Genomic DNA, 25,710 nt, shown 5'->3' with positions numbered 1-25,710 from the left:
AAAATTGAAGAGGAGAGAAAGCTACCTAACTCATTCTATGAAGCAGCATAATCCTCAGATTAACATCAGACAAAGATATTACAAGAAAAGAAAACTACAGACCAATCACCAATCTCTCTAATGAATGTAGATGCAAAAATCTTCAACAGATTCATCCCAGGTGTGCAAGGATGGTTCAACATAAGAAAACCAGTTAATGTAATACACCATATCAACAAATCAAAGAAGAAAAACCACATGATCATCTCAATTGATGCAGAAAGGACATTTGACAAAATTCAACATCCTTTCTTTGTTGAAAACACTTCAAAGGATGGGAATAGAAGGGAACTTCTTCAACATGATAAAGGGAATATATGAAAAACCCACAGCTAACATAACCCTCAATAGGGAAAAACTGAAAACTTTCCCCCTAATCAGGAACAAGACAAGGATGTCGGCCATCACTATTGTTATTCAACATTGTGTTGGAACTTCTAGCCAGGGCAATTAGATGAGAAAAAGAAATACAAGGTATCAAAGTCAGAAAGGATGAAGTAAAACTCTCAGTGTTTGCAAATGATATGATACTATATGTCAAAAACCCCCCAAAATCCACAGCAAAACTACTAGAGCTAATAAATGAGTACAGCAAAGTGGCAGGTTACAATGCACTTTACCTAGCAATGGATTAAAATGCTAATACCTAGCAATGGATTAAAAATAAATAAATAATACAGGGAAGAAATGTTGAAATAAATTTAGTAGATTGAAATGCTAGTGATCAATGAAAGCGAGGGGTAAGGGGTATGGTATGTATGAATTTTTTTCTTTTTATTTATTTTTCTGAATTGATGCAAATGTTCTAAGAAATGATCATGATGATGAATATACAACTATGTGATGATATTGTGAGTTACTGATTATAAATGAAGAATGGAATGATCATATTTTTAGAATGTTTGCATTTGTACGTGCTTATGTTTAATAAAGAAAAATAAAAGAGCATACTAACAATCCATGTTAATAGAAGACAGAGAAAACTTAACTTCTGTTTTGTATTAATACCCAGCTTCACACAAAAACTTTCCTTTGTATGATAAATAGACTATTAAATTTTGGTTAGCCCTGATTATGACAGACGGAATTCGCTTTCATAAACTCCTTCCTTATAACTTTCTTCAGTCATTCAGAATTTATAGTCCCTTTTTAACTCTTTACAATCATTTAGAACTTATAATAAAAAATAAGTATAACAAACGAAATTCATTTCTTTAAACTCTATTACCTTCTGTATCCATTCCACCTATATATATATATTTTTTTTTTTCAACTGGGCAGATACCGGGAATTGAACCCGGGTCTCGGCATGGCAGGTGAGGACTCTGCCTGCTGAGCCACTGTGGCCTGCGCCCGCCTATAGTTTTTATTTATTTAAACTGTACATAATCAGAAATAAATTTGAAAATGCATTCATAAAGCTTTTGAACCTGCATACTTCCTTTTAATAACAGTATTTTTGAAGGGAAGAAGAGACAGAGATCTATAAAATAATTGAAGAAGGGAAGAAATTTATGTTTGGGTTTAGGACATAGTCAGGTATCTATAAACTTTATATTTAGTATCTGTACATGATTTCTTTAGAGCATATTTAAAATATTTTAGTCCAATTCAGCATTACCTTTAGAGGTCAGGAAAGTCCTAAGTTTAAAATATAATCAGCTTTTTTTATATTTAAGGGACTTATAGCAATTAAAAAAACCTCAAAATTTTAAAAAATAATTTTCCCAACTGCTAACAATGCCAGGAATGTGTTAGTTTACGAAATTAAGTTATGGTTTTTTTTTAAAAACTAGTTTAGAATTCTTTTTGTTTAAATGTTATTTTATTATTTAAAGGCCTTACACGTGTCATTTCTATGAGGACTTTTTAGGTCATTTTTATTTCTCTGCTTTTTAAATTTTTCCAGCATTTTTATTCCTTTGTTATGACTTTTTGAACTATGCCCTGGTACAAGCATATTTCACAAATTCACCATAAATTTAGGTTCTTTCACATACTGAGGTAACAAATGGCCAAGTAACTAAAAGCTAGATTCTTTGAAATTCAGGTAATCAAAGTTATAAAAAATCCTTTAATATTTTTATTAAATTTAATTGATTTCTTAAATAGAATATTTGAAGGATTATTATATCTTTGTTTTTATTATATTTAAGTGCCAGTATTATCAGGTATATTGTTCAATTTTTGGAGCCTGTTAGGTTACTTTAGGAGGAATTTTGAGAATGTACTTATAATATTAGCTTGTTTGTTAGTATGTTTGTTTAAATTTAAGGGAAACCCACCTAAGTGGAATAAAATTGCATATGTTTAATTTAAAATTTCATCATTCAATTACTTCTATTGTTTTTATAATATTTTTAAATTATGAAGAACTTTAAAAATATATTGACTGTTAAGTTTTGGGAAATCAAATGAATTCATTCAATTTGTCCCAACTTTAAATTTAGGAAAACTTTTTAATTGGTTGCACAGACAGAAAGATATTAGGGTTTTGGGGTTTGAAAGTTTTAGGTAAAGGCCATAGAATTTTGAGAGTTTTTATGCTATTTAAAACATTATTTCTAATTATTAGATTTATTTTATTGAAAGTTGTGACCAGGATCATTGGAAAAAGGAGTTTGCTTTTTCCAGGGGCAGCTCTACCAAAACTTAAGGAAATTTTAGTAATGGTTTCTTTGTAATGTCCCATTTTGTTTATAGTAATTATAAAACTAAAGTTTTTGAATCTTGCTATTTAAAGCTTTTTTCCAGAAATATGAATTTATATATTTATACCAGACACCTAAATATTTTTAAGCAGTTTAAATAGAGCTTGTTAAGAATCTTCTTATTAATTTGCTTTTACTATCCAGAGGTATGAGACTATACATTGAAAATGCATACAGACACAAATAGGAAAATTCATTATTTTAAAAGAAAAACAGAAACACAGAAATATTTTTGAGAAGGACAAATAAAGGATTGAGTATGTTATTTCATCCCATTTTTATTTTTTGCAGAATGCTTTTAACTGTAATGTCTTTAATTTTAATTGTAATAGTAATATTTTTATTTTAAATTATAGTGAGGCCAGATTATATTATAGAAATAAAACCTTTTTTATAGACATCTAACCAAATCTTTGTAATTTTTTTTCTTTTTAACTTTTTTTATTAATTAAAAATATTAACATACAAAACATTAAGATATCATTCCATTCTACATAGACAATCAGTAATTCTTAATATCATCACATAGTTGCATATTCATCATTTCCCTTGTTCAAATTAGCGATACAGACAGGTTGCGTTAGATTTTGTGCTACAGAAAAACTAGGTTCTGGACAAAATAAACCTTTCTTCCTTTGGTCTCAAAGAGTAGGTTCCAAAATACAGACAATGTCTTCCTTACTCCTGTGTTCTGAATTACTTTAATCCTGACCTGATCAGCTTCATTCTTATCTCTGAATATCAGGTTATAGATATATAAAACAGCCTCTCAAAATCCAGAAGTAATAATTACCCTTTTGCACTAAATGTGTCTGCTATAAAAGCTTACTATCTAGGCCCCTAATTTCTCAGAAGCAATTTCTGAAGGAGTCCATACAATAATTGTTCTTACGTTTCTGGCTTATTTTGCCTCACCAAATGTCCCACAGGTTCATTCACATTGTTTCATGTCTCACGACTTTGTTCCTTTTTTGTGGCAGCACAATATTTGATCATATGTATACACTGTCATTTGGCAATCTACTTCTCAGTTTGTGCATCCTTCAGTTACCTGCATTCATTGGACATCATTTATATGCCCAAAGTCCATAGTCCATCAACACTCTCAATTTTAGATAATTTTTTTGTTCCAAGAGAAAAATAACTAATAAACACACCCTCACCAAATAGGAAATCTAAACCTCCCCTTAACTCTTGCCTCTCCCCCCAATTGTTTACTCTTGCTGTTGCTGTGGTAGTGCTGATGGTTTTCTGTGAAACATAGCCCATAATATGCAACAGCAGTTTTCCACCTGTGCCCTGGACTCAAACACTCTTTGTACACAAATCATACATTGAAGTAGTTCTTACAAGAATTAATTCATATTTCTAGTGTTAATCAGCGGGACACATAGGTCTATACAATCTTGCTCATCTTCAATATTGTAATATTACTTATAGACCCACTAGATAACTGCCTTTACTTCAATCTATTCCCTTACATTTGAGTTCAACCTTATTAGCTAACCGTTTACCCATCTCTAGCTTCTATGTATCTCTAAATCCCCTATATTCTGGGGATATTACAAGCCTCTGATTTGACCTTTACCATGGTCATACAAGTGGAGTCATATAATATCTATCCTTTTTGTCTAGCCTGTTTCACTTAGCATTGTGTCCTCAAGGCTCATCCATCTTGTCATGTGTTTCAGAGCGTCACTTCATCTTATTACTTCATAATATTCCAGTGTATGTATATACATTTTGTTAATCCACTCGTCTGTTGATTGGCCTTTTGTTAGTTTCCATCTGTTGGCAATTGTGAATAATGCTGCTGTGAACATCGATGTGCAAATGTCTGTTTATGTCATTGCTTTCAGCTCTTCTGGGTATATAACAAGGAGTGCTGTTGGTGGGTCATATTTAGTTTTGTAAGGAACCTTCAAACTGTCTTCCATAGTGGCTGTACCATTATACATTCCCCCCAGCAGTGCATAAGTGTCCCGATTTCTCCACATCTTCTCCTCCAACATTTATAGTTTCCTATTTGTTTAATAGCAGCCATTCTTACAGATATGAGGTAGTATCTCATTGTAGTCTTGAACTGCATTTCTCTTATAGCTAATGAAAATCAGCATCTTTTCATTTGGTTTTGAGTCATCTGTATTTGCTCTTCAGAAAAATGCCTGTTCATATCTTTAGCCCATTTTATAATTGGGTTGTTTGTTCTTTTGTTGTTGAGTTGTATGATTTCTTTATGTATACCGGCTATCAAACCTTTTTCCATATGTGATTTCCAAATATTTTCCCCCATTGAGTTGGCTGCTTCGTCACCTTTTTGACAAAGTCTTTTGAGGTATAGAAGCATTTGATTTTGAAGAGTTCCCATTTATCTATTTTTTCTTTTGTTGTTTGTGCTTTGGGTGTAAAGTTTAGAAAGCTACCTCCTATTACTAGGTCTTGAAGATGTTTCCCTATGATTTCTTCTAGAAACTTTTCCTTTATGTCATTAGCCGTCCCATTTATTTTATTAAGCAGAAGTATATGAACTTCTTTAATTAGTTGTTCCAACGTCTGTGTCTCCTTGGGTGTTTTAATTTGGTCATTAGGCAGGGCTGTATCTGTCTACATTTTGAAATGCTTAGTGATCTTTTGTTGTTTTTATCGCATGTAAATATCTTGATTAATTTACTTTGGGAGTTGATTTCTTTCAGTAGTCTAAAGCCTTGTGTTTGCGGATGGATGTGCAGCAGGGAGCAGGATATGAGATGGGGCACAACTGTGTGGTGATTCATTTCAGGGCAGGTATAGGTGCAGGTTGGGGATGTTACGCTGGCTGGTGCTTGTGAGCCTGGGTGCCCAGTAGCCAGGGAGGATGTAGCTGTGCAGGTGCACCGGTCTGGGTGGCGTAACCCTGGTGTGCATTGGTCTAGGGCACGGGACTCTTGTATGCTTGTGTAGAGCTGTGGCAACAGGTCAGTGTTATGCCTTCATTTGTTGGTGGCAGATGTGACCTGGCTGTGCAGGTCAGCAGTTTCTCAGAGCTGGTAAGTGTGACTGAGGGCTGTGCGCATGTGCAGTTCTACGACTATTGTAAACCGAAGTTCCCAGAACTGAAGGAGATGATTGGGGGCCCGTGAGCATGTTTGAATCTAGAAGTGCCATGAACTGATGCATGGAGCTCAGGGGGGTAGCCTGGGTATGGAGGTATGTGCCCATGGCCTTTATGTGCTGGCAACAGCCTACAGGGAGCAGGAAGAGGAAGGTAGTGCTCGGGAGGGGTGCAAAAGAGTTGGGTCGAGCTGCACTTGGGGTTATGGGGTGGGTAGCGTGCTAGGGGCTGGTGGGGTGGGGGTGCTTGGAGCGCGGTGCATGGGAGTGGGTGACGGGGTTCGGGTGCATGGGGTGTGGGGTGAGTTGCGGGACAGGGTGCTGCATTGGTGAGGGTAGTGTGTTCAAGGAAGGTGGCCTAGGTTGCTTCCTAGTCCTCGGCTCCCATCCATGCACTCCCATGGGCTCCGCGCCTCTGTGCTAGGCCCCAGCTTTCTGCTTTTCAGTTCCTCAGCCTCTGCAACCAGGGCTGTCCTATGTGGTGCACCCAGGTTGGTTGCACTTTTGAATTGCCGTCTCAGTCACCCTTTCGTCCCTTCTCTGATTTTTCCAGGGAGCAGGGCTGAACTTGACCTACTGTATTTGGCCATCTTCCTGGAAGCCCCCTGTGCACCTTGTTTTATCCATCATTTCCCTTAGATCCAGTTCATATTTTCCATCTTTTTTGCCATTTGCTCTTTTGTATTTTTGAAATCGGTTGTCCTGCCCTCTAGTTTGCTTATTCTTTCTTCTGCCTCTTAAAATCTGCTGTTGTGTGTCTAGTACACATTTTTATTTGGTCTGCTGCATCTTTAATGTCTATTATATCTGCTATTTTTCTATGTATTTTTTCAGATTTCTCTTTATGCTCTTTTAGTGTTGTCTTGATCTCCTTTATGTCATTAGCCATCCCACTGATTTTATTTAGTAGAGTTATATGAACATCTTTGATTAGTTGTTCCAAAGTTGGTGATTCCTCTGGTGCTTTAATTTCATCATTAGGCTGGGCTTTATGTGTCTGCATCTTGATATGCTTAGTGATTTCCTGTTACCTTCAAGGCATGTAAACATCTCGATAGGGTTACTTTGGAAATTGATTTCCTTCAGTATTCTAAAGCTTTATATTTGTAAGATGAATGTGGAGCAGGATGCAGGACCTGGGGCAGGGCACCACAGTGCAGTGACCGGTTGTGGCACAAATATAGGCATGGGTCGGGGCGCTACATTGGTGCCTGTAAGTGTGGGGTGTGGGGTATGGGATTGTAGATTTGTGGTGCCATGGCTGTAGGTGTGCGTTATAGCTCAGGCACACCTTGTAGCAGGGTGCAGCACGGGGGACAAAGAGGCAGGGTATGGTGGGAGGCAGATGGGGAGGCTGTGCAGATGATGATGCCCCAGTCTCTGGGTCTTGGGAGGGGCGGAGCCAGACTGCTTTCGTGTGGGAGAGGTGGTTCACACTGGGGCCGGAGTGGGGCAGGGGTGTGGGCTGGTAGTTGGCAGGGGCACTTCGAGCACAGTGGGGGAGTCTGGTGATGGGGTACTGGTACATGGGGTGTGGGGGGAGTTATGGCGTGGCTCTTTAAGGAATGGAGTTTGGCTTACTTCCTTTTCCCTGTCTCCCTGTCCATGTACTCCTGAGGGCTCCAGGCTTCCATCCGGAAAGTTGCACTTTAGGCTGTTTGCACTGGCTGGATGGTCTCTGTTTTTCTATGTCTCAGGTCTTCAACTTTTGCAACCAGGGCTTCCCTGTGACCCTCCCAGGTTACTTATACCCTGGAATCTCTGTTCCAGTAGCCTTCATGTCACTACTCTAGCTGTTCCTTGGAGTAGCGGAGAACTCGATCTATCCTATCCCACCATCTTAGCTGAGCTCTCTAAGGAACCATTTTTATTGCAAAGAGAACTAAAAATTAGGTTGTTGGCAATATGACTAAAGTCATTTTTGATTCTTTGGGCCTCATTGTGTAAAATATTAGAACATTTCCTTACACAAGGTAGACTCAGCATAAAATATACCATTGCACTTGCTTGTTTCTTTCCTTAAAAAGAATCCCACGTCTTCAACTCTGATCTCTTGAAAATGGACGAGAAAAATTAGGTGCTGTCTTGTCTGATGATACTATCTTCTAAGGTGTTCCTGTGTGATCTATGCTGCTTCAGGTATCAGTACTTACCCCGTATTATTGTACTTGACTTTACATTGGTATTGATCTCCTCAGTACTAGGGCTTTATCCTCTTTGAAGATGCTGTCTTATTTCTTCAACTGATTCACTTATTTTTATTTAATTATATAATTCTAAAGTTATCTTGAAGATTTATTCCTGCCAGAATTCTGAAGTAGCAGTTGACTTTTTATATTTTAGGAAATAAAATCTAAATTTAAGAAAAATGATAATATTTCACTCAAAGGAAAATAATATCGAGATTCTCAAGGAAAATATTATGATAATATCTGTTATCTTTTTACCAGATGTGTCACTTTCATTTTATAGATTTAACTTTAAGGGCAGCTGATTTTTTGTTTTTTGCTTGTTTGTTTTTAGTCCTACCTACAAAGTCCCAGACTAGATTATTTGTTCCTTCCTCTCTGACTTAAAGTATTTTAAATATATAGGTCTAGGATCATATCCACAATTCCAAAATCCAAGACTTAGTGTAAATATTCATATTTCACTTTCTGTGGTTACAGGATGCTACTCCTAATAACTGCTAATCTCCCTGGGTGGGGCAGTTACCTAATATATAACATATCATTTTACCTTTCTGAAGTTACAAGCAATCTTGTCTGAAACATTTTTAGCTTTACGTGATTTGAAACAGCAATTGTGGACATATACCTATGTTATTATACTGATCCCAATGGGCTGTGCCTATTTCCTCATCTGCCTTCCCTAAATTAGATTCTAAACTAAGAGAGCTTTCCTTTTTGGATCCACAGACCCTAGTTAATTGCCCCAAACAGAGTGGATACTTTACATTTAAGTTAAATACCATTTATTGGGGCAAAGTTTTTACCAGTTGGGTTATTGAGCTGCAGCATCTGAAATGTTTTTTTCACTTGGTTATATGTTCTCTTTTTAAACAATGTCTCGTTTTTCTCCATTTTTCTTTTTGCTGAAATTTTGATGTCACCATTTACTAACTGTGTGGTCTTGAATAGCTTATTTAAAACCTGTGTGCATTAGACTTTTCATTTGTAAAACAGTATAATAATTTTGCCTGACTCATAGGATTGTTGTGAGGGCCAAACAGAATGCTTCTTTTTTTTTTTTTTTTTTTGACTTTTCTTAAATTTATTGCCATAACAATTGGTCCACAATGAAAGCTCTGTTCAGAATTGGATTAATAATTCATGAAATGTCTGTGCAAAATAAAACTCAAGTAGTATAAAACTGAAGTCTTTCTTCCAAAATAATTAAGATTAATTAAAGGAGGAAACAAGACTGAAGCCACTGCTCTGGGCACTTGGATTGTTTTTCAAGGTTCTTCTCATGACTGAAATCTTCTGTTTCATCCTATTTCAAATTTAAAAAGTAAGATATAATGGTCACTTGAAATCTGCCATTAATTTTATTTAATTATAAAGTATTTTCTGTTTGAAAACAATAACCCAGACACATATTTTAAGTAAAGGTTAGATAATGCAATCTTAGAATCTGTTAAAACCATATTATAAAACTAGATAAACAATTTGGTACACTGAATGAAAATGTCATTTGCATAAACAGGACATGTTAAGTTTTACATAGCATCCTAAGTAGAATGTACACGAAATTTTACTGCTATACCCTCTTTTTCCTCTACTTAGATTGGGAGTGTAGTTTTCCAGACAAGCAAGAGTAGTATGGGGGGCATTTCATATAGTTTTAAGAGTTGCTAGCACAATCCAACCCACAGACCTGTCTCTTTAAATAGTTTGTAATGCAATGATTTCAAAGTAATAAGGTACTTCTTGAAGACCAAAAGTGATCTAGATGGAATGGAAATCAAGATAGTTGACAGGTATCCTATATATTGAATTCATCATCAGTGGCACATTAGCAAAGAAAGTAAAAGGGTAAAATGAAAGAAATACACCATTCCCATTATTTCATATAAAAAGAATGGCTTCCTTAACTACAAATGTTAGCATATCAAGACATTATTTAAAGTATTTTTTCTTATAATGTCTTTGATTTTGGTGTCAGGGTGATACTGGCCAAATGTGTGGGGAGTGTTTCCTCCTCATTTATTTTCTGGAAGAGACTGCATAAAATTGACATATCTTACATTTTTGGTAGAATTCATCAGTGAAACCATTTCAGCCTGTATTTTCTGGAATGTTTTTAACTACATATTCAATTTCTTCGATAAACAGAGGTCTATTCATTATTTCTTAAGTGAACTTTGGTAGTTTCTACCTTAAAATTAATTCATCTGTTTCATCTAAGTTGTTAAACATATGACCTGCAGTTGGGATTTTCTCAATTACCATTTTGATATCTATGGTCTGTAGTGACACTCCTCCCTTTCATTGCTGATACTATTCATTTGTATTTTCTCTATTTTAGTCCATCTAACAAGAGGCTTATCAATTTTATTGATCTTAAAGTGTTTTTAATAAACTCAAGATAGTTATGCTAGAAACTAACTTATTCAACACTGGATAAGAGTGACTAATTTTTAAATAAGGATCAATTTTGCTTCTGGAATTTTTTTTTATCGCTGTCATCATTTTTATCTGATTAGTTAACATTTTATTCTGTATAACATTTGAACACAGAAGTGGATTTCATGGAAAATTAAGTTGTTTTAGTTGGAATATAAGAAATTTAATTTCAGAATGCCTAAAATTTCATTTCCTACCTACTCTGGCCAGAACCATATAGATCTTCAATGTAGCCTACGCCCAGAAACTTACTTTCAGGTCTAACTGATGAGAAAATATTCTAAAACTTAGTGTTTCTCTAAATTACAGTACTAGGACCTACACCAGAACTACCTGAATTATAGAACTACTCTTCTAATCTTACAAAGGAAAAGAAAGAAAAACTTGGTAATTTGGGAAGACCCTGATAATCAATATTACTAGTTTTTTTTTTACATTACTTTCATTTTTCACTCACACTTGTGAAATCATGTCAGCCCCCACTTTACCAAATTTGTGATTAACACGCAAAAGAAAATCTAACCGGAATTAGAATAGCCTCTTCCACACTGTAGTTAAAGACATGCCGTTAATACCCAATGCCACTATTCTCCACTAACTAATATAGCATGTAATTTATAATAAAATGTTTTAAGTCTACTATTATATTTAAGTTGCATCAAATTAAGGTTAAGCATAAGTGGCATGTGAAGCCAAACTATAGGAGCAGAAAATTACATGAACAAGCAACGTGATAAAAGCTTTCTGAAATCCACTGATTAATCCATTAATTGTTTTTTTCAAATGCTTATGGAAACATAATTTAATGACACTTAGAAAATCCTTAACTTAGGGTCAAGCCATTGGTTTATTTAAATATAGGTATAGCCTTGCCTGTATTTTGAGAATTCACATGGACATGCACCACCGATGAAATTGTGCCAATTAAACTGAATAGTTGTATGACTGACCTAACCAGAACACCATTAAGGATTTCTAAATGTATTTCATTATGTTCTTAGCACAACTGACCATGTTAATGTTATCAATATCAAACTGCACGCAAGATTACTTGAGAGCCAGGCAAAAAAATTGAGCATCGTACCTCACTCCCTCTACATTCACCTCATCTATTTTTCTTTTCAAAGCAAACTCCTTGCATCGATGATGCTTTCCACTAGCTCTTAAGATCCCCTGTCATGTATTAGAACAAGCAGCATTAAAGATGGTAATGGCACCTATGATACATATTCATTACTGATAACACTATCAAAGCCAAACCTAAATAAAAATTTTCTTCTCAGAAAAAAACTTTCTGAAACATGCTGCTCAGTGGCAAGTATATTTCTTCTAGGCCAACATGGGAAATCTTTCCTTTTGCTTCTCTCCCGTCTCAAAACTGTTTACTTGAGGGAATTTGGAGCTTGAGAACACAACAATAAATAGCCCTACTATTCAATAAATATACTCTGTTAAATCTAATATACAAATATGATGATAAAGGTTTCAAAATGCAATCTTGTCCAATGCTATCTTGGCACTTGTAGTTAAGCCTACTGATCATCTGTTTCCAAAGGAGTCATATTATGTTCAAATCTGTTTGTAATAAACCTATTATCTAAACAGATTTATTCTTTAGGAATATACACAAGAGTTTTTCCTCCATTATTTTCAAAGATCAGCTATGGTGCTTTTTATGGCCATTATCTATGGGTAACACTTCAGAGCCAGAAACCATTTGCATTCTGAGCTAACGTCCCTGGTCAAGTCAGGAATGTTCTTCAGTGCTGCTGCTGAATGATCTGCTCCGGACATGATTTCTCAGTTGCTCTATAAGTTCAGGATTCTGTTGCTGTATCTGCTGAGCAAACTGCTGCCCTGCCTGGATGAGGCTGGACAGGTCAGTCAGGCCCCCAACTCCAGCAGCAGGTCCTCCAATGGCGTTTGTCATCATTCCTGACATCAGCTGTTGAACTTGAGGATTCTGCATTAAACTTGCAGCCATACTAATGAAGGCTGGATTATTTATCAAGCTGGCCATGTCAAAGCTCAATCCAGTTCCTGTAGGACTGGATACCTCTCTTAGCTTCTGTTCTGCTATTTTGAGATTTGATTTATAGGAATCATTTTCAGGGTCAAGCTCCAATGCCTTTTGATAGCTTGTAACCGCTTCTTCAAACTTATTCATTGCAGCAAGAGCCAACCCCATTCTCCCATAGGCTTTGCTGTACTTTGAATCAATTCCTATTGCTTTTTCACAATCTTTTATTGCATCTGTGTAGTTACCTAATTTACTCTGAGCAGCAGCCCTGTTGCAATAATAAACTGCATTACTTGGGTCCAATTCTATTGCCTGTGTATAGCATTCCACGGCAGCATTATAATTTTCTTCTTTCATGTGATTATTGCCTTCATCTTTTAATTGGTCAGCTTTTCCCACATCTTCAGCCACTGAGTTTGAGAGGGACACAATATCATTCTTACAGAGGGTATTTGTGAATATTTCTGTCAAAGGTTGTGCCACTGCTAGATGTGTATCTTCTGAGGTGATCTTAAAAACCGTCTCCAAGCACTGAATTGCAACTTCCAAGCTCTCTTGTTCATCTGAAGTATAAGCATCCATTTGACTTTGTTCCCTTAAGAAACGAATAACTGCATAAACTAGTTGCTTGATAGATGACATTTTAGAAATTTAAACACTTTTTCTCTCAAGGCAAAGCAGCCTAGGCCGCGGGGTCCCAGGTACTCACAAGGCCCCGGGCAGCCGGGGAAAAGCGAGAGGGGGAAGGAGACGTCCAACCCCTCGGCCTCCTCCTCCTCCCAGAGAACGCCGACCTTCCTTTCCCACCTCCGGCACCCAGGCCTCGCCGCGGTCCCGCCTGGGTTGGTGGCCGGGTACGCGCCGCCGGCCTTCGGCTGGACGACGAAACACCTAGGGACCCTTCGCGGGCGGAAGCCCCTTACCAGGCCCGAGGCCGCGAGACGACCGCGAGGGGGCGGGCCGGTCCCCCCGCCCCTCGTCCTCGGGGCTGGAGCCTCCAGAGCCGCAGCGCAGACAGCTGCGCTAGAGCTTTCCGGCCCCGGCCGCCGCCGCCCCCTCCAGAATGCTTCTTGAAGCATAGTTGGCATTCCTTTAACTGTTAGTGTAGCTGCTGTTGATTTGCATCTCGTTGGTCAACTTTTCCCTTAATGGGCATTGAGATAATTTTCAACAGTTATATTTACTCCAGGGTTGTTAGGCTTGTCAAACTATTCTTGTTCGTATGCCCTCAAGTCCTTGTGGTTTTATATTTGTAGGATAGATTCAAGTTATATTGTTGAGTTAGTGGTCCCAAGTATTTTCAACTTTATTGGATACTTTCGAGAAATGAGAAGAAGGTAGCTGTTTTCAGTCTCACCAGCAATCTATTAGAGTGCCTATTTGCCCATAACCTTACCAGCAATTGACTTCATCAACCCATTTGATTTTTTTCTTTTTATTTTGAAATAAAGACTCACAGGAAATTGCAAAAATAACACCTAGAGTCCTGTGAATTGTCCACCCAGCTTCTAGCGACATCTTATATAATCGTAATACAGTATCAAAACCAGGACACTGACATTGTTTCAATACTGTGAGCTAAGAGTGAGCCATTTAATTTTTACCAGCCTGTCCAATGATAACTCAATTTAATTTGCTTTCCTTTGATGACTATTAAATTTGAGCTTTTCTTGTGCTTTACTGGTCATTTAGTTTGTACGTTTTATTAATTACTTGTTATATCCTTTATCCATTTTTTCTACTGGTCATTTAGTTTGTACGTTTTATTAATTACTTGTTATATCCTTTATCCATTTTTTCTAATGGGTTCTTTGTGTTTTCCTAAAAGAAGTTCTTGTATTAGGACTCTTCATTTTTTATCTGCTCTATGTTGTATAATTATTTACTCAAGCTTCATATATTTTCTATGGTTATGTTCATTGTGTCTTTTCCTGTGTAGAAATGTTTTTTTTTTTTTTTTTAAGATTTTGGATTTTCTTATTTTTGTAGAAAGGTTTCTCCACCCTCTAATTTCCTAGAGTTTCTTTTAATTCTTTTGTTTTCCTTTTTACATTTAGGTCTTTAATCCAGTTGAAATATGTTTTTGTATCTATTGTGAAAACATTTCCCCCTAGATGTACAACAAGATATGCCAGTATGGTTTATTAAAGGAACTATTTTGTTTGGGATTCTTTCAGTTGTTTGTGACTTAAAAGCTCCTCAAAATTCCAGAGGTAGGACTGGCTTAAGGCAAGACTTGATACAGTGGTACAAGCAATATTTAAAGCAATATTTAAATATTGCTAAATTTTCCCCCTTTTCTCAGGTTTGTCTACTTTGGTTTTGGGTTTCTCCTTATATACCTTACTTTGTCCTCTTGTCCTGTGTGTTTTTCTACTCCAATTCCAGGTCCTTCCCTGAAGCTACAAAATGACTAAAAGTTTTAGGCCTCACTTCTTTATCCCACTAGTTTCAGTAGAAGAGAAAGGCTCTCTCAGAAGCTTCCTAGGAGAGCAAGTTTCTTTCCCTAAATGCCTAAGTAAAGAGCTTCTTGGATTGTTGGCTCTGATTAAGCCGTGTCTGTCCCTGAATGTCATTGTGACTAGGGGAATAGATGGAAATAAGTCCCTCTAAACTGCATGACTTTGACTGGGAGAAGGATAATGCTTCACAGGAAATTTTAGGTACTGTTTCCAGAAGGAAAAGAAATAGATGCCAAGAGAGTAAAACCATAGGTGACCATGGCATAACCCTACCTTCTTCCTATTAAACAGAAATAGTACCCTATGCATTTATTATGATGTTTCTGTTTTTTTCTTTTTTATTTCATTAGCAATCTGTAAGAGTGCTCATCTGCCCATTTAAAAATTCCTGTTCCAGTAACATACTTTTTCAATGATGGTGGTGTAGAGTATATTTTAATATCTTCTTGGAGAAGTCTCCCATATTTTTATTCTAGAAATTTCTTGAAAAATTTTATATATTTTTTATATAAATTTTTAGATTCTGATTGAAATTGCATATATATTCTTTTTAAAAAGGAAATATCCAAATTAAGTAAACATAACTATGAAAATCAACCTGGAGATACTTGGCACTACTCAGCAAAAGGTTTTCTTTTCTGCCATTCTCCATCTGTGTTAAGGGAGAGGCAAGCTTTCTCTCCAGTTCTTTGACCCTCATGACTTTCATAGCACCAAATGATAATGGACCTATGGCCCCTTTATCCCTCACAGAAAACTCTGACCTTTAGATATGCCCAGGATCTCTATCTAGTAGGCTTATTTTGCAGATTCTTCTAGTGGGCTTATTTTGATTATTAATTATGGCCATCCAAGAGCTGGTTTGGGAAAAGGGTTAGAAATGTGCAGTTAAGCTTGCCTTATTCATCAAGTATTGTGAGAAATTTTTAAAAATAAGGATATCACATATCGCCAGTCAGAGGCTCTGGGCCACTAACTTGTCCTGAGTATTTCCATATGGACTTTGCATGTATTTGTTTACTCCTGCTGATTTTTCTTATGTGAAATGTTCTAATATTTTATCTAATGATGCTTTTGGTTTTTTCCTTAGAAATACGAACATTGTCTTTGAATACTACAACACTATCTTTAAATACTACAACACTACCTTTAAACATTACAGCTCTTAACTTTTTGCTATACCTGACTTTCAACAGTATTTTCTATTTTATACTTTTTTTTTTAGTTTTTTTTGCATTGAGACTTTTATTTTGAAATTATCTCATTTTAAATCTTTTTATAATTCATTTTGTGTAAAAGCTAAAAATTAATCATCCACCTAAGGTAAACATTTATTTTATTGGAATTTTTGCTTATCACTCTACAGTTTGGCATTTCATATTGAGTTCTTATTATGTTACTTCCATTTTGTATATGTTAAAAATTGTGCATCTAATTTACAATTCTCTTTCTTTTCCTTAACATGGAATAATTATTTTAAATAAAATACCAACATTAAGTTCCGTGGTGAAACATTAGTGCCATTCCCTTAACACAGGAATAAACCAAGATTGTCTATGATAATATATATTTCTGTTGATTTGGTAGGTAGGTAAAAAATGACCCGGAAATGAAATCTGTTTACATTTGAAAAGAAAAATAATTTATTAAAATTTTTTTTACAGATAATTTGTTACATCCCTAAATATATCAAGAATATAGTGATTGCGTATAAGAATTAAACATTTAACCAAGTTCCTACATAGATGATAAATATTCACAATCCTACTTAATACCTTTTTTCGGTGCTCTCAAGATAGATTTAAATAGGAGAAACTATAGGAAACATGTTAGTTGTTTAGTCTGATGTTGCAGTATACAGGGAGGTTAAGTTTAATTTTTTCTTAAATCTGTGTGTGTGCAGGAATGGGGAGGGTATGGTTCCTGCCCAATTTAATTTTGGACGTTTAAAGCTTATACTAATGAAATATAATCTTTACAAAATATATTTGTGATAATCATGAGATAACTTTTTTTGACTTAAATGCTGGATAAGGATTAAGAAAATTAAGGATAAAGAAAATTATTTTTTTCTTTAGATATATGGAAATGATTTTTATATTCATTTTCTCCACGGCTGCCTCCCTCTAAATGATAGATTTTTTTTTACTCCTTTATATAAAGTGTTTTAAGTGAATCAGTGTTGACTAGTTTATTTTGTCAGTGTCACATACAGTGTTCAGAGACAGAAACTAATCGTGTGTGTTTTTTTTTTGTTTTTGTTTTGTTTGCAGTGGGACTTCCCCTCTTGCATGCCTGAATGCAATGCTACACACAAACTCCCGAGGTGAAGAGGGCATCTTCTACAAGGTTCCAGGTAGAATGGGAGTATATACATTGAAGGTAAATATTTTTGTTGGGGAATCATTTGGAAAGAAAAAAAAAACAGGAAATGATTATGTATAAACAAGATTTGAGTCATAGAGACAGAATTCTGTTTTTCTTAAATATCTTCAGGAAGAGGTATTATGTCAATACATTTTTTTAACTAGTTGTATCTATAGCTAGATCAGATAAGTAAGTTTATGTTTTTATTCTTTATGGTATTATTTTAAAGATGAAATAAAAATTATGCCCAGTGACTTTTTAAAGAGCCTTACAACATTTGAGTAATAATTAAATGTTTATGTGGAGCCTGCTGTCTAGATGGGTTGCCTTACTTTCTTATTTAATTCTCCTCTACAATTCGAAGTTGTGGTTATTATCCCTTTTTTATGATGGAGAAAACCAAAGTTCAGAAGATTTAATTTTCTTGCCCAGGGTTGGCCAGATAGTATCAGAACCAGAATATGAATCTAGATCTGCCTGAACTCTCAAGCACATACTCTTTCCATCATATAACAGACTTCTCATTTCTAATTCCTATACTGGGAAGGAATGGTTACTTGTTAGTGTCCTTTCGGTACATGTGACAGGAAACCCAACTCAAGTGAATTTGAATTAGATAGGGAATTTATTATCTCATGTCACTGAAAAAATCTAGGGTAACTCCGGCTGGATCCAGGAGCCCAGTTGGTGTTGTTAGGGCTTAGTCTCTGCGTTTTTTGTTTCTGCTTTCTTTTGACTTTCATTTTCAGGTAGGTTCATTCTTTGTTGTGCATAGTTCAGTCAACATCCCCCATTCAGAAATTGTAAGTCTGAAGAGAAGAATCCCAGGAAATAAAACAAAAGCCCCTCAGTTAATTCTCATATGACTTAATTGGTTTGACTTGGCTGAAGTGTCTATACCTGAATTATTGCTTTTACCAAATGTATCAGGTCTTTTGGTGGGCCAGTCTTAGATTCATGATAGCCCTTGACTTGAGGTTAAACCCACTTAAACCAGGTGAGTTAAGAAGAGGAATTGCTTCCCAGGAGACATCTAGGGGGGTTTTACTAGCCAGAAGGAGAATGGGTGCTTGGTTAGGCAATGGCAGTGCCCAAGTATTTGGGACTCTGTTCCCTATTAACCTTTTTAGTTTTTAACTTGTAATCATCTCTGTGTTCAGTGATTGTGTGTAGCCCACTATCATAAAAGAACCTAACCTACCTGTAATATTTCCTTTTTGTATTTTATTGAATTTCCTGGTATTGCTGGGCTCCTTTCCCAGTTGAGGCTTTCTACGTTCCTTTTAGGTTTTATTTGTTCTGCTCGTTCTGTATTGTTAATAATAGTTAATAAATGCTTACTCTATGCTAAAGAACTGTAGTCCCTGGTCTTTGAAGCTCACATTTATAGTTACTGAAATAATTGTGTACTTACAAAAATACTGTGATATAAAGTATTGTACTATAAAGTATTATGAAAATGTAGAGAAATAAAGATTAACTTTGACTAAAGGGATCTAGAAAAACATTTTTTTTCAAGTTGTAAGGTTTGATCTGGACTGTGATCCATAAGTAATGAGAGGTAGGTAGTACCTTCCAGAACGAGGAAATAGTATAAGCAAAAACACAGATGGAAAAAAACCCACAGGTATAAGCCTTCAGAATGGATTTAAAATAGAATGAATTAGAGTGATTTGATGGTAATCTATGTGTGGATTCGTGTGGTAAAGAGTCAGGGATATGGTAAATATTAGTTAGAGATCAAACTCTGGAGGCTTTTGAAAACCTGACTGAGCAATTTTAAAGTAAAAGTGTGTGTGTATGTGTGTGTTTGTATGTGTCCATGAATGTTGAAGCAATGGGGGAGATTTTTCAGGAGGATAGCATGACCAAGTCTGTGTTTAGGAAGATAATGTAAGTAGGGTAGATTTAAAGGTAGAAAAAGGAAACTCATAGAAAAGGGGTTATGGTGATTTGGAAGAGGTAATCAGGGCCTGAAACTAAGAGAGTGGTAAAACAGATAGATGCAAAGGATATAGGAGAAATAAAATATGTAGTTTTTGGAATGGGTGAAAGAGTGAAATGATTCTCATATTTGGGGCATAGCAGTTGACTCTGAAGATATCACAAGTTTAGGAAAATCAGATAATTATATCTGTGTTTAAGATGCTTGTTGAACCTATAGGTTAAAATGTTTGACAGGTAATTTGTGCTCTAAGAAAGCTGTTCTGCATTTTGAAGGAAAGAATAGAGAAATATTTTAAGAAAGTATATAAGAGATGACACAAAGAGAGATAGGACTGAAACATAAACCTAGAAACCTAGAAAATAAGTGTTACTAGGTACAGTTTTGGCTTTAACATCATATGGATGACAGTTGTAGGTAGGAGGGTCACATTTTTTCTGTCAAAATTATTTTTATCTTATTATAAAAATAAATTATGTGACAAAATTTAAAAGTATTAAGAGGAAAAAAGAAGCAATACTTTTCCTCTTAAAAGTATTAAGAGGAAAAAAGAAGAAGTTAAAAGAAGTTATTTTTTTAACTTAAAAATAACATTCATTAAAATGTTTTTTTTACTCACTTTATGCATAATTAATAGCTGATATTTATTAAGCTTTTTTCATATGCCAGCACTTCTCGTTTTACATTTATTAAGTCCTTTAACTTTAGAATAATCTTTGAGTTAGGTACTATTATTACTCCCATTTTATAGACAAGGAAACTGAGGGTATGAGATGTTAAGAGACAAGAATGTACACTTAGGAAAAGATAAAGCCAAAATTTAAAACCAGAAAGTCTCTATTTCCTAGTCCTTGATCTTGTAACTGCCCTGTAATATCTCTCACCTATTATGCTGACACAGTTATCCTTTCTGTTTAGCACTCTCACTATCCTAGGGCATAAACCAAAGAGATTCATGTGACTTTAAAAAAATACATCTCACTTTCTATTTAACTCTTGCTACTTATTAACCAATATTCAAGAACCGGTTAGATTCAAATAATGCACTATCACTATCCAGAATCAATTCATTGTAGATAATGATACTTATATATACACAAATATACATATATGCACAAATATACATATATATATTTAATAGAATTGTTTGTTTGTTTGTTTGTTTTTTTGCATGGGCAGGCACCAGGAAATGAACCCGGGTCTCCAGCATGGCAGGCGAGAACTGTGCCTGCTGAGCCACCATGGCCCGCCTGAATTCTGTGTTTTTTTATCCTGAGCATTTGCTTGAACTTACATCTACTCAGTTTTTGTCCAGTGTGTGTTTGTGCCTGCATGTGAATGTCATGTATCATTTTAATCTTTAGATAATTAGAGGGAAACATTGGCTAATGTGACCTAGAGAAAGAGGACAGGAATTCAGAATATATTGTTGGTTCTAGTACTGAAGTATATAATACTCAAAATTAATCAGCACAGTTAAGTTGCAGCATACATAATTCCTATTTGCTGAAATGGTAATGATTAATCCTAATTGGATGCCTACATTTTCAGAAGGATGTGCCGGATGGGGTGAAAGAGCTATCAGAAGGTTCAGAAGAAAGCAGTGATGGTCAGTCAGATTCCCAGAGTTCTGAGAACAGCAGCAGCAGCAGTGATGGTGGCAGCAACAAGGAGGGAAAAAAGAGCAGGTGGAAAAGGAAAGGTAAATCCACCTGATCCCTCAATAAAGTACCAAATGCTGTGGGACTAATGCCCTTATTAGTAGTTCCTCTTTTTTTCCCAGGCTCCAGATCAGTCAGTTTCTTTCCTTTACCTTCTAGATCCTCTAGATCAGCATTGTCCAATAGAATTTCTTGTGATGTTGGAATTGTTCTACATCTGTGCTATCAAACACAATAGCCACTAGCTAATGTTTGTATTGACCACTCCGCATATGGCTAATGTGACCAAGAAACTGATTTTTAATTTTATTTTAACTTGAATTTAAATAGCATATGTAACTAGAGGCTACCACATTGGACAGCACAGCTATGGATTTTACCTGGGTTACCTGCCATCCATAGCCATTTTTAGGATGCTTTTACTTTATTTCCCTTTATATTTCTGTCTTCTAAAATTTAAGTACTTCTTGCTCTAACATCTTTTTCCTTGCTAGGAAAATAATGCTTTCCATTTCTGCTAGCAAAGGCTGAATTTAAAATTTTCTGGTCTTTGCTCTCATCCCCTGCTTGGTATCTGCTTGATAGTTCCCTCCCAAAAAACCTCCTTTGGGAAATAATGTCTTTGTTGCTGCAGCTTCCCTGGGATGGTCTTTATAGATAAAGACACATTTTATTTATTCCTGCTAAATCTGTCACTTCTTGTCAGAGTTTTCTTGAAGAAATCAAATCTCTTTGACCCCCTTGTTTATAAATTTAGCCATAAGTAGCAAACAAGTTTTGAACCAATTCATGGTGGTTCCTTCACAAGGACTGACATAGCTATATTCTGAGCAAAATAGACATTCAAAATTTACTCTTGCTTGGACCTTATCTTAGATTTTAGTTATAGTGAACTATCTTTGACTAGGAGTTAGAAGAACATTGGCTGAAATACTTGACTCATTAATTTTAAGTCTTATAGAATTATTAACCATCCTTGTGTCAACTATGCCATTCCTGTACATAATTTATAGCATTATGTCTATAGCTACTATAGGGAAAATTTGGGCAAACTCTGAACCAAAAGATTTAAATTTTAAGGTCACAGCCAGATGGAGTGCAATTCAGACCTCAAATGTTAGGAACAAATAGAATGAAGGTAAGACAAGGCTGGGGCCTCTAACCAATTTTCTTCATCTATATAGTTAAAGTAATCCCTGTTGATAGTGGGAGGAGGGAATGTTCCAGGGCCTTGAATTCTTCGGGTTCTGTTAAGAACTTTTTTGTGGAAAGGTGGAGCCAAAAGTGAGAAGGACTCTTGTCTCGCCCCTGCTTCTTCCCATTTAAAATTTTACTTTTTAAGTTTGCGCATTGTTGATCTAAGATTGGGAACCAAGTGAAGTCATCAAGCAAGAAAAACATTTAGCAATGTTCTTGTTCTATGGATGGGTTAAAAATGGGGAAGTCAATATTTAGAGGAAGATCTAGTAAACTGGGAACAAAATCCTGGTCTTGGGATATCCTTGCCTTTCAAGAGCCACCATATGCCCTTGTAGCCGTTTTGATAAGTGGCCGTTACATCTGTTTTCTTCTCAAAACCAACATTTATTAATGGCTATCACTAAGAATTTGTGGTATATGTAGTATATGATATAGGAGGAACTAAGAAGTAACTAGAGAACCACACTGTCAGTAACTTATTAGGTAGATTTGGATAGCATAAGCTGGGTATAGTAATAGAAGACATCAACTGTAAGGTAGTAGCAAATTTGAAATTATGGCCAGATAAAATTTTTTTGAATTGCTTTTGATTCTTTTCTCTTTGAGAAATTGTCACAATATTGAGTATCTGTTTTCAGTTTACATTAAGATAAGATATTTTATAAATTTTTATTCTGGTTATAGATAGTCTATTTTAATTTTATTAGATTAGATTAATTAATTTAATTAGAATTGAATTTATGTGGAGTTTGGAAAGTGGAGATCATATTACATGTGCATATGTCACGTGTAATTCGTGTTTACTCAGCATAGTCTCACGAAATGGTTAAATAAATATACAATAATGAAGATTTAGTTTCCTGTAGAATGAGTGTTGCCCATTCATGTGTTATATGTATGGTATGTAGCACAGATTAATCTACATTTTTAGGTACATATTAAATCTTTATGAATTTTTTGTGGTGCAGTACAAATTTAAGTGAAAACTTGTAGCCAGCAGTTGGTAACAGCATACAATGTATGATTTACAAAGCAGTTGTGAGTCAGTTACAGATAGCAATAAAAATAAAGGAAACTAATTGTGCCTATTCCTTTTTCTTATGTAGGAAGAAAATTTATTCTCAATCTGGCATCACTTTATTTCAAATGCATTGTAAGACAGGAAGCACATTGAGATACTATCAAAACCCACTTCCTTTTATGTACAAAAATAAAGAGCTCTGAGAGCAAAACTGATACTTCTGGTTGAATATCGATAGAAACTTTCTTAATAGGTATGCCTCTTAGCCAAATAGAAACAGAGAACAGAACTTTGAAATTCAGTTTATTATTAAAACTAATTTATTGATTTCCATGTAAAGTAAAAGAATTTAGAAGTTTGTAGTTTGGGTTATGATTTTGGAAACAATGGTCAGAGAAGAGCTTTATGGAATTCCAAGCCAAGGTAAGGTGGAGTAACTCCAGCCAAATGACTGTTAAAAATCAACTGTTTCTTTTGCTTTTTTTTGTAGAATGATAGCTAAGTAAAGTCACTGCCTTTTGCCCCAAATAAAATATAAAATTACAGCATGGGGCAACTGCAGAGTATTGTTTTTATGTTCTGAAAGAGAAAATTCAGAGTTCTGTTAGATTATGATCTACTTTTAAAAGATTTTAAGAAAAAAATTATGTGAAATAGACCTTTTCACCTAATAAGGAATTACTAATTATTTCTAGGACCATGAACTAATGTTAAATTTACTGCTTGTTCAGAATATTTAAAATCTGGTATTTGAAATGTATTGTGTCTGGAGTTATTTAAAATATCAGAGGACCCACCTGCCTTCTAACACCATTTAATTACATGTTAAATTACTGAACAGGGATGACTATGTAGCATCTTGTTTAAAAGGTGAACTGGGGAAGAAAATCATTTTTGAAAAATTAACTTATGTGGAGAGGGACCTTTGTAAGATGTTCTGTGAATTGGTTGCTGAGTTGCAAGTTTTCACTCTGTTTTTGGAATTGAAGATGTCTACAGCATTAGGATTTGGATAAACAGGGTATGAGAAGCAAGGAAGGTGTTTAGGCATGACCTCTCCATTTTTGGATAGGGAACTATTTGAATCAATCAGTATCCAGAGTCTGCCCAGTTTGAATTAGATTATACTTGGTATGGGAAGAAGGAACTTGGATCTAAAATGGGTCTGTTACCAATTATTTCCTCAAAAGAAAGACTGTTGGAATAAAAACTCCCCCTTAAAAGAAAAATTATTGTTTCTGAAGAATAAAACAATTTTGGAAACTTCAATTGTAATCATTCTTTCAACTAATAATATATATAGTCCTTAAGTTTCAATCTTGGTATTACTCCTCCAGTGTTTCTGATAGTCCCTTAAATACTTCAGAGGAACCAATTGAATATCTTCAGCTGAAAATAAAATTTTAAGTCAAAAATAATTTACTGAAGGTTTTAATTCACATGCGTCTATTGTTAATAGTTTATATCCTTTAGACCTGCCTCGAGAGTAATAATCATCTGTGGAAATGGAAAATTCCTACTGCCATATGTATCTGAAAAGTAGTACCTTTTGAACTGGTACTCACTGGATGGTACATAACCAGTTTTATTAAATATCCAATAGTGTGACACTACTTCACTCAACTATGTAAAACTGGTTTTGATAAGTTTCAACTTCTAAAATTTGTTTTAAATATTTTTCTATAAAGCACTTAATATTTTTATATAATTTTTTCCCAGAGATTTTAGGATTACAGAAAAATCAGGCAAAAAATACAGAGTTCCCATGTACACCTCTATATTAGTTTGTTATGCTGCCGGAATGCAATATACTAGAAATGGAGCAGCTTATTAAAGATAATTTAATAAGTTACAAATTAATAGTTATAAGGTCGAGAAAATGTCCAAATTAAGGCACCAACAAAGGTTTCCTTCACTCAAATGCTGTCCAGAATGCCACTATCAGCTGGAAAGGCATGTGGCTGGCATCTGCTGGTCCCTGGTTACTGGGCTCCATTGCTTTCAGCCTCTGTTTCCTGTGGTTTCCTCTCTCAGCATATCTGGACTTCACTTAGCTCCTCCTTGACACAACTCCGGGTTTTGGCTTGCTTAAGATCTCATTGGAAGGCACATGGCAATGTCTGCTGGACTCTGCCCGTTTCTAAGCATCTGTTCTCTCCGTTCGCACTCCACGCATCTCCAGACATCTGTGTCTTTGTCAGCTCTGAAGCGACAGTTCTTTAAATGTCTACATTTGAGGTTTCTTCAAAATGTTCCCCCTCTAAAGGACTCTGGTAAACTAATCAAAACACCTTGAATTGGTGGAGTCACATCTCCATCTAATCAAAAGGTCACACCCACAATTGGCCACATGGGGATAATCTAGTCAAAAGTTTCTGCCCTACGATATTGAATCAGAATTAAAAGAAATGGCTCCCCCACAAGATTGGATCAGAATTAAAACGTGGCTTTTCGGGGATACATAATAGTTTCAAACCGACATAACTCCCTGTTATTAATACTTTTCATTAGTGTGATATCTTTGTTACTATTGAAAGGATATTATTATAATTGTACTATTAACTAT

The 25,710-nt window shown here is 35.4% G+C and overlaps 2 protein-coding genes across 8 annotated transcripts in view; one reads left to right on the top strand and one right to left on the bottom strand.

The window, feature by feature from the left end:
- ASXL2 (ASXL transcriptional regulator 2) overlaps window positions 1-25,710 on the top strand; it is a 235,476-nt gene that overhangs the window by 111,538 nt on the left and 98,228 nt on the right. For 2 of the 4 annotated variants that reach the window (XM_077152315.1, XM_077152314.1), the window contains exons 3-4: window positions 17,224-17,332; window positions 20,814-20,964. In XM_077152315.1, the coding sequence (XP_077008430.1) occupies window positions 17,224-17,332; window positions 20,814-20,964 (260 nt within the window). Of the gene's footprint in view, window positions 1-14,545; window positions 14,794-17,223; window positions 17,333-20,813; window positions 20,965-23,296; window positions 23,568-25,710 lie in introns of those variants that run through there. The other 2 variants (XM_077152316.1, XM_077152317.1) reach the window with 2 other exon arrangements.
- On the bottom strand, window positions 9,096-13,541 carry LOC143676957 (small glutamine-rich tetratricopeptide repeat-containing protein beta). Of its 4 annotated transcripts, XR_013172326.1 has the most exons (3): window positions 12,183-13,182; window positions 11,553-11,641; window positions 9,096-9,335 (listed from the first exon to the last, which is right to left on the bottom strand). XR_013172326.1 is itself a non-coding variant. In XM_077152309.1 (2 exons), exon 1 carries the CDS (start codon window positions 13,128-13,130, stop codon window positions 12,216-12,218), a length of 915 nt encoding a protein of 304 aa, XP_077008424.1. In that variant the 5' UTR covers window positions 13,131-13,182; the 3' UTR covers window positions 9,096-9,335; window positions 12,183-12,215. The 4 variants fall into 4 exon arrangements, 3 of the variants coding, with proteins under 3 accessions (XP_077008424.1, XP_077008423.1, XP_077008425.1); XM_077152309.1 differs by lacking the exon at window positions 11,553-11,641; XM_077152308.1 differs by lacking the exon at window positions 9,096-9,335 and having other exon boundaries at window positions 9,858-11,641.

Source organism: Tamandua tetradactyla, chromosome 3 (genome assembly GCF_023851605.1).
Source record: "Tamandua tetradactyla isolate mTamTet1 chromosome 3, mTamTet1.pri, whole genome shotgun sequence".
Lineage (NCBI taxonomy): Eukaryota > Metazoa > Chordata > Mammalia > Pilosa > Myrmecophagidae > Tamandua > Tamandua tetradactyla.
The sequence above is the reverse complement of the archived record's forward strand: the minus strand, read 5'-3'. Positions and strand labels throughout refer to the sequence as shown.

Coding starts and splice junctions, on each gene's coding strand:
- LOC143676957 (XM_077152309.1), bottom strand. CDS start 13,130: ATGTCATCTATCAAGCAACTAGTTTATGCAGTTATTCGTTTCTTAAGG.